At 34.3% G+C, this 9,965-nt stretch overlaps 1 protein-coding gene across 2 annotated transcripts; it reads right to left on the minus strand.

Annotated features, from left to right (window-relative positions):
- Window positions 1-870: 870 nt before the first annotated feature.
- LOC120350847 lies at window positions 871-8,361 on the minus strand. 2 transcript variants are annotated; one of them, XM_039425784.1, is made up of 3 exons: window positions 8,218-8,361; window positions 5,749-5,908; window positions 871-1,025 (listed from the first exon to the last, which is right to left on the minus strand). In XM_039425784.1, exons 1-3 carry the CDS (start codon window positions 8,233-8,235, stop codon window positions 895-897), a joined length of 309 nt encoding a protein of 102 aa, XP_039281718.1. In that variant the 5' UTR covers window positions 8,236-8,361; the 3' UTR covers window positions 871-894. The 2 variants fall into 2 exon arrangements, 1 of the variants encoding a protein (XP_039281718.1); XR_005571053.1 differs by lacking the exon at window positions 8,218-8,361 and adding an exon at window positions 7,499-7,966 and having other exon boundaries at window positions 930-1,025.
- Between the last annotated feature and the right edge of the window lie 1,604 nt (window positions 8,362-9,965).

Below are 9,965 nucleotides of genomic sequence, written 5' to 3' on the forward strand. Positions count from 1 at the left end.
TCTATTAGATTGAATGGAACTTGACAAACACATATGTTCGTCATGTTTATGATAAGTTATGTTCAATCTAATAGAATCTATAAAGATTAAGTTATTAACACCTTTTTGGTGTAAACGCAGCTTCAGAGTTGTATTTCCTTTGTAATAAAATATTTAGTCATATCACAAGTGAGTAATTGACATTATTTGTGCTTCAACTGTAAATTTATATTAAGAAAATATTTTACTCCTGTCACACGGTGCTCTATATGGGGTAGCCTATATTATTTGTTTAACTTACTCCATCACTTGACTTTCGCAATTCCAAAGTGATCATTGTACTAAATCAAATAAATATTCTCTCTTTATGAAATAAAAGTTTTTGATTGACTGAGAAACACATAAATAATGATAATGAGATGAAGTTTGTAATTTTGACCATAATTTGTGTATTATGATGAGAATTATAAATTATTGAGGCTTGAGAGTTGAAAAATCGTGTTCAGCGACTGAAAATACATAAGATAGCGTTCCTGAAATACATAATTTGAATGCATAGACTAGTAGGAGCGATGCGATAGACAGGTCACTACGCTCATTAATCATGGGGGAGGACCGCGCCGCAGTGTAACAGTGCTACTTATCCCCCTCCCACCACCGCATCTATGATCGTAACCCCCGAACTATATATATCATTGGATTTAGGAAGAAACTGCCTATAACGTTTATTGAGAGCTTTTACCTCTAAGTCGGCTAACGACCTAAATATTCGTGAAATAACAAAAAGTCCATAATAAAAAAATGGATTTTTCAACATATTTTATTTTTTTACTGAAAAACTATGCGGTTTATCGCAAAAATGTAAAGGACCATATTGAAAGCCAGTTATGTGTACATAATATTGAAATAATAAATTCAGTGAAACGTATTATTTTTTGTAGATTTTTTTAGATTATAAATTCTGGTTCCAGACTGCCGGAACCACTCCTTCACCCGTATTTCAAACAGCTTGCTGGTAAAGTCTGTATGCGACGCAGCAACAACTTCTGAAACAGAATTTTACAATGTGTTACTACTATACACAGCTTTCATTGGATCGCGCACATTCATTCTAACATGTATGAAAATGGAGAGGTTTTTATAATTGTTGTGTGGCTACTGCAAAATATCATCAGTAATTACCTAATTAATTTATTTATTTATTGGATAGAGTAAACAATACAGAGTCGGAAAAGAAAAACAGGCTATTGCCCAAAACTTCTTCAATTTCCTAATTTCGTCTGAAATTGTCCAAATATTATGTAGGTTATGTCCATTTCAATTATTTATACACTAAGGGCCGGTTTCCAAGCTCGGAATTTAGCTAAGTTCTAGACTTTAAACAGCTAGAGTCAGAAAATTAGCTTTGCAAAACGGGGCGTAGTCGCAGTTTTTATTTTCTCATTTCTATAATTGAAAACGTTTTTTCAGACGAAATTAAACATTTCTAAATAATTAAAAATAGCTGAAACTTTACACTATTTTCTCTTTATTGTATTTTGGGTTCAATTTTCTAGTTTGTTGAAATTTTATTTAATAATGTGACTTTGATAATGACTACGACTACGGCCCGTTTCGGAAAGCCAATTTTCTTACTCCAGCTGTTTAAAGTCTAGAACTTAGCTAAATTCCGAGCTTGGAAACCAGCCCTTAATCATCAATCTGAATATACAATTCAGAATAAAACAAACAATTTTAAATTTAAATAGATTAATAATAAAACTTCAGTAAAAACATAAAACAAACTTCAAATTTACAAAATAATTGTATAAAAACACATAAATTTTGAGCTCAAAAATATCACGTTCACCAAGACAACAGCTGACTTATATCATGTAATAGTTATTTGTGCATCTAGGGACTAAAGTGCAACTTTTTCTCCCTGAGGGAAACTGTTGTCGCCCGATGGCGTAGCCGAGGGCGACAATTTCCCTGAGGGAGAATAAGTACTTTAGTCCCGTGATGCACACAACATTTTTCCTCCACCTACACCAATACCTATAACAATGAATAATTTTACTACATCTTCACGCTTTCACACTATTTTTTTAAAAACAAAATTTAGCTCACCTCTGATAATAATTTGTTGATAGTTGCTAGTTGATAGTTTATAGTTTCCTTATGAGTCACAAAATTCCATGTCGCGTATTAACTATTATATACCGTATAGATAGTTTATAGTTTATAGTATAGATGATGATTGTTGATAGAGATGATTGTTGATAGTGTAAAAGCCTACTTCTGATAGTAATTGTTTATTGTTATTGTGCACCCATCACAATTTTGAAAGACCGTGTTCAGGGTTGATAGAACAGAACTGGATTGAAACTGGTGCGTTGCAGCCACTGGCATAGGCCTAGTTGAAGTGTGATCAACATCGCTGGAACTGGATTGAAGCTGGTGTGTTGTGGCCACTGGCATAGGCCTAGTTGAAGTTTCATCAACATCGCTGGAACTGGATTGAAACTGGTGTGTTGTGGCCACTGGCATAGGCCTAGTTGAAGTTTCATCAACATCGCTGGAACTGGATTGAAACTGGTGCGTAGCAGCCACTGGCATAGGCCTAGTTGAAGTTTCATCAACATCGCTGGAACTGGATTGAAGCTGGTGTGTTGTGGCCACTGGCATAGGCCCAGATGAAGTGTGATTTAAATCAATGTTGCTTGTTGTTTGGTTCAAAATCCTGTTTGCTGTTTTTATTTTATTTCCAATTGATTCTTCAATATAGCCTTCGGCGACAGTAGTACTCTTCCATCCGCCATGTCTTTTAAGCTGGGTCATTGTTCCTCCAGCATTAACCAGCAAAGTAGCTGAAGTCCGCCTTAGAGCGTGTCCAGTATACAAGTTAGGATTGGGAAGTTGTAAGTATTGTGCAATACTCATGGGTATTTTTCCCAGGGAATTTTCCCCATGGCTTGATTGTAGCATCTCCCATTTTTAAAACTTAAAAATAGCCGGGGTGATTTTGTTGTCTTTGGTCTTAAATTTAAATACTTTCTGAAATAATATAAGTAGTCTATGTCTCGTTGTGTGCCATTGATCACAGTGAAAACACGTCCCTTGTTGGTTTTAGAATCAGGTACATTAACTATGAGAATTGAATCTTTGTCCTCAATGTCACTAACAGTCATATTGCACAATTCACCCATTCGGCAAGCTCCACAAATACCAAAAATCAAGGCTACTTTTTTCAATAAGTATTGTTCATCTGGAGCATTTAACAGGAATTTATTTACCTCCTCTTTGGTGAATGTTTTAGACTTCTTAGGTTGATAGCCTACATTTTTCTTTTTCAGAAAAGCACCCACTTTCGTAAAATTACTGATGTCTATGTTGTGTTTCACAATAATTGTTGCTTTCAACATTGAATAAATGGTCCATAAATAACTTGGGCTACATACCTGTGCTTGTTGTGAGAGGTAAACAAGGATTACGTTTTCTGAAATTCTTACTGTTCCACCACAATTCTTCTTGCACCATTCAACGAATAAATCATATCGCTTGATGTATAGTTCCTTTGATTTTTCCGGAAGCAAATTTTCAGTTACATTTTCAGCTTCGTGTCGAATGTTCGGCGGAGTTAGAACAAACTCCTCATCACTCTCACTTTCCATTTTATAAAAACGAAAATAACTTCTACAATACCGGTAGCGGATTTCGAAGATCTTAGTAGGTAACCAAGAAAAAACATAACCTGCAATCTTGTTTTCTGTGCAGACACGCTCAGTCGTCTCTGTTAAAGTGGGTTTTCGTTTATGCGTAAATGCCGTCGTCGACCATGACAGGGAGAGAATCTCAGATTGGGTAGATTTCAATCTGTCTACATAACTTAAAAGATTATGTTAAATTATGTTTTAATGGAGCAGGTTGAGCTTATACTTTTTTATACTTTTAAATGGCAATATTTTGATATTATTGAAAATGTTTATTTCTTTATAAAGACAAATAATGAAAAAGTTATTTAATCAGCTGTTTTAGCACACTTGAAATTTGGACAATATGAATGTCAACAATGCTTGCCGATGTCGACTGCGGAAAAGTTCGCATAAATGAAAACGTACCTTTAGATGAACACTCTCGTAGAGATGCCAATGACGTTAGAGGTGTGTACTTTTTCATATCCACCAACGGTTGAACATAACCTAACAATCGAAATAGAGCTACTTATTTCCTAGAGCTAAAATATTCCAAAGATCGAAATAGAGCTCTTTTACTTTTCCTCTACCGACCACGACAGTGTTGCCACATTCCTCATTCTTCAATCGCGGCGTTGTCGGACTTCTTCCCATGTTAATCTTATGGGTTTATTTTTACTCCCTTGGGAGTAAAAGTGATCACTTTTCCCGCTGGGAATTATTTTTAGTCCCATGGGAGGAAAAGTAGTACTTTAGTATTCGATTCCAGGGTGTAAAATGAGACTTTTGATAGTAGGTGGAGGAAAAGTAATTTATGGTGTACAGGCTACCACAGGTCTGCATTTTGGTTCCGAATATGTTAATGTGAACATGTTTGTTTTGGCAAATCAAAATATTTATATTCATATTCAAAATTACTAGTAGTTCTGTGAACAGTAGACCTCACGCACAAGTACCTGATTGAAACTATAGACCTTATGGAAATTCAGCAATAGACTGGTTCTCCACACATCTGTGTAATCACTTGTCAGCTGATTTATGATGAATAATTCTATAGTCTGATTTTTACTCTAATATTGGAGGAGGAATATGAAGGAGGCTCCTTTTTCCTTTTATACTAGTAGTTCTGTGAACAGTAGACCTCGCGCTCAGTAAGTTACATTGACCTGTTATGTTTTCTTCAAAAATTAATAAATAATTTATCAATTTAAAATGTCTAGAAAAAATACTAAAAAAAACATAGAGCTTTTTGTTCTATCGTACCGTGACGTGTCGTCCCGGAATGTGAGTATGAGCGCTGTTATCAGGTCTGGCTGCAACTGTCTACAACCTTTATGGACTATACATTTTCAAGATACCGTATTCGATGTTTTTGAATGGGTAGTATTATAGTCCACTGGACAGCTGATTTATGATGAATAATTCTATAGTCTGATTTTACTCTAATATTGGCGTATGCAGGAGGCTCCTTTTTTCTTTTATATTATCCTAGAAATGCAAAATTTCCAAAAACCTTGTATATACGTCGACGCGCAATCAGAAAACGAACATACCTGTCAAATTTCATGAAAATCTATTACCGCGTATCGCCGTAGATGCGAAACATATAAACATTAAGAGAAATTCCAAACCGTCGACTTGAATCTTATACCTCACTTCGCTCGGTCAATAAAATGCAGACCTGTAGTGAGTAGGGACCTGTATTCCATAAATAACTTTACATATGATTTGCATATCATTTCCATGTGAATCTTAAGCCGCGTTTACATCAATTTTTTTAACTACTTAATAACTTAATCCTTATAGATTCTATTAGATTGAACGGGACTTGACAAGCACATATATATGTTCATCATGTGTATGATAAGTTATGTTCAATCTAACAGAATCTATAAGGATTAAGTTATTAACATTTTGTTAAAATAACACTTACAGAGATTTTACTTATTTACTTAAAGGCTATCACACTATTATAATTGTTCACATAACATAAGATTGGGATTCAAAATCTGAAAACACGGCTAGCCTATTTGTTGGATGGAGAGCCTAATCCCGATCTCATGTTACGCCAACTATAAACACTAAGCACACTTACTCTCCAGGGTTTTAATAATCAGAAGGCTGTTTAAGGCCCTCTTCCCTTTCCTGCCTTCCCAGCTGAAGTTTGTGGCCACTTCATTAGTAACCAGTCGGACTAGTGCTCTCCGAACCGCGTCCTCCACATTCCCTCCCCCTATCCTTTGTAAGAAAACCACCTACAAGAAAAAAATTGTCATGGATAAGGATTTTAGATTACAGAAATTACTATTCAGAAGGTTCAAAAGACTTACTTCACACTTCATTCATTTTTTCAGCAGATGCACTCAGCTGCTGGGTGGCTCTTAGGCCCGCCGAAAAGTACACCCACGCTAATCCACGAAAAGCAACCACGCCGTGGGATGTTTTGTAAACCACTGCTAGGCTTCTCCAGACATGTGATAATACATGCAATGAATAATCCACTTGTCAGCTGATTGATTATGAATAATCCTATAACAATGGTTTACAAAACATCCCACGGCGTGGGTTGCTTTTCGTGAATTAGCGTGGGTCTACTTTGCAGCGGGCCTTAATCAATTAGAAATTTCAATCAATTTTATCAAAATATCTGATCTGTTGACATGACATGGTATACCATTCAAAATTGAAGTATATCAGAGTTTTCAAAGTTGATCATTATTTTACAGTTTTAGGTGATTAGTGAATGTTATTTTGTTATTCAATTTGTTTACAAATTCTATCAAATTCTGTTTAAAGAAGTATCTCGTAAACTATTCAAGATAGAGAGGCCATTTTTCTCTTGAATTGTAAAAAGAAAAATAATTGATTATCCGCAGAGGGATTTTGAAAAATACATTTTCAAAACATCAGACTGGATATGAAATTATCATTTTTAAACCTGCATGAAGCCTCTATAAAACTCTTTGATTTGTAATATTAAGTTAACATATGAATTTAAATGAGAATCATCAAAGGTCTATGTGGAGTGATCTTTGACAAAAGAACAGAAACATTGGTTACGGTTATCAAATAGGCTAATGATTATTATTGCTCTACTGGTGTTTTCAATGTGGACAATTTGAAAGTTCCACTAAAACCAATCAGCTGTTGAAACTAAAATATGCAACGGTATCGAACATCATTCATTGCGAATAATAATATATTGTAAAAGAGATCCTATCCTTAATTTCAAGATAGCGGTTTTATTCGGTTATTCAAAAAATGATTTTTTTTATTATTGCTGCACTGTTACTTGACAATTAAAAAATTTCACGAGAATAAACTAGATGTTGAAAATGTAATACATGCAATAGGTAACTGTATTAAACATAATTCGTTGAAAATAATTGTAAAGGAGATTCTATCCTTCAATTAACAAACAATTTATATCTTTATAATGAAAAGGCATTCAAAGATAGAATGACAATGAGATAGGCTAGCCTATTTTTCGGAAATAGAATTATTAGCCTACTATGTCACAATTCAACATTAGTTCAATGGATAGAGTGTTTCTGGAGAAATCTGCTAAACCTTTTGGGCCGATCCTTAGTTGCCGAACGGTACTCAAAAAAAATATATTGAGATTCAAGACTGATTCGCAATCTGATTAGGAGCCTTTTTTCTAATATAGTTTTTGTTGATAGAAATAGCTTGATAATAGAAATTCTTACGTAAATTTTCGAGTTTTAAATCTTTCAGGATCTGAATACATGAAAATTGTACAATCCGTTTCTTCTTAATTTAATCAAATAAATGAATTCATTATAATAACAAGACATGCAATTATGATTGTAATTCTCACTCACCTGAACAGACGCAGACACCGCAGAAACACAACAGTCAACAGCTATCGTTACTGCCAGAAACTCGATAATATGAACTACCTAAGCTACTCCCTATTAATTAATCCCCTATTTATTTATCCTATATATCTATATAACCTATCTGTCACCTAATACTAAACTCAAAAATCTATAACTAAACCTATCTGTTTATCTAACCTATTTCAAAACTTAAAAACCTATTACGAAGCCTATCTATTTATCTAATCTATTTCTTACTCAAAAAATTATCACTAAGTCTATCTATCGAAACCTATCTACCACTTATTACAATAAATTTCTGGAGTCAAACTAGAAATCAGCACGATGCTATTCTAAGCTTTGTGGAGAGACGAGTGAACAGTGAAGACGAACGAATGACCAGAAATCGTTGTCTTCTTCAAAAAAAGACCTTCACCCCCTCAAACTACTACCTGAGAGTTAGGAAAATGGCGATTGGGTAATTTATAACATGAAATATTGAATCAAGACATCAATGGAATAATTATAATTTGAATAAATACTTGAACAACACAGCAATATAACAATTATAGATCAAACAATACTTCATAGCATATTACCAAAATTTACAGGAACATTAACATTACATTATAGTACTACTTTGGATTGGTACAGGTACTTTAGGACAGGTACATTACTTAATAATTTTAACTACAAGATTTCAAGCTATTGAATAAACTTACAGGCATTCTAATGAGCATAATGATGGTAGTTAAGTTAGAACGAATTACTTGATTTATACAATAAGACTACACTAAACTTGGATGGACATTCAATTTTTCAAGCCAAAACAAAATGTGATTATTTTACTTGGGGCATGCAATAGCATTCATCACACATATTTTATATGAGTTACAGGAAATCCCACTTGTGAAATCACGTACTCAAGTATCAACACTACAAATCAAGAAGCGAATATCAATTGCTTTTACTAGATAAAGGAATACTCTATTTATTTTCCTCCCACTCAAATTTGATAGAAGTACCATTACTTTGTCGGCATCTGACACAACATTTTGGATGAATTCGCCAAGAAAGTAGGAACGAATAGAGTTATACATTGGACAGCATACTAAGAAATGTTCTATATCTTCTCTCTCACGAATATTACAAATAGGACAATTCGACATACAGTTCAATTTTGTACCTCTATTATTAACATACAAGTATATAGATACAAATAGTATCTATATAGTTCCAAATATAGTAATATAGTTCTAAATTTCAAGTCATTCCGTTAATTGGGAGATGAGATATCGTGTACACAGATGCACATACACTCATACACACACACACACACACACACACACACACACCACACACACACACACCACACACACCACACACACACACACACACACACACACACACACACACACACACACACACACACACACCACACACACACACACACACAACACACACACACACACAACACACACACACACACACACCACACACACACACACACCACACACACACACACACACACACCACACACACAGACCAATACCCAAAAACCACTTTTTTGACTCAGGGGACCTCGAAACGTATAGAAATTTAGAAATAGGGATACCTTAATTTTTTTCGGAAAGCAATACTTTCCTTACCTATGGTAATAGGGCACTATTACCATAGGTAAGGAAAGTAATAATAACATTTAAATTAATACTGTACTCTGCCATTTAAGTAATATTAATTAACTAATTATGAATAGTATTGTATAAGTAATTTTGAAGTTTTCTAAAATATTCGTGATTATACCTAATACTACTCTCATACCTAAAATAAACGAAATTTTCTTTGATGTCAATATTTGAAATAACGTTTTGTAAAAAATCAGTTCATGAAATAATTACACGCCAGGCTATTTTCCGCAAATCTTTTGCCAAGATGAGAATGTTCTCTCAGGTGAATTTTATTTTAGTTGGGAAAAATTCTGCAAGAAAAGAAACAGTCACTCGCTGCGAGTATCACCAGTTTGCGAATACCACTGCGACTTGGAAAATTTAAAAATTGATTTTTTATAGTTTTTCATATCGATATTGAGATTTTTATAGAAAAATCCTATGGTAGTCGCAACTTCTGATACTCGCAGCGAGTGAATTTAGCTTAATGTGACTTTCCCATAAGGGCTCACATACACGAGTCAAGTCGATTTGGTCAAGTAGATGCATTTGATTCAATGTTAAAGTAGTCCAACAGCTCATAAATGTTGACACGAAGTCGACTTGACGCCTCTGAACCGACTATCATTGAATCAAATGCATCCACGCATCAATGTGATGAATGCAATTCATGCAATGAATGCAATTGATCAATGTGAATGACTCGTGTATCTGAGGCAACAGGTATGGAAGAGAATGAGAAGAATAAAGTTTCCAATAAATCCATTGTGCTTAATTAGAATTTCCATAGACATAATTCGAAT

This window comes from Nilaparvata lugens, chromosome 4 (assembly GCF_014356525.2).
Source record: "Nilaparvata lugens isolate BPH chromosome 4, ASM1435652v1, whole genome shotgun sequence".
Classification (NCBI taxonomy): Eukaryota; Metazoa; Arthropoda; class Insecta; order Hemiptera; family Delphacidae; genus Nilaparvata; species Nilaparvata lugens.

Excerpts from the sequence above, each read along its gene's own strand:
- LOC120350847 (XM_039425784.1), bottom strand. Across the intron at positions 1,026-5,748 it reads GATTATTAAAACCCTGGAGA|AAGTTGTTGCTGCGTCGCAT; the intron begins GTAAGTGTGCTT and ends ATTCTGTTTCAG.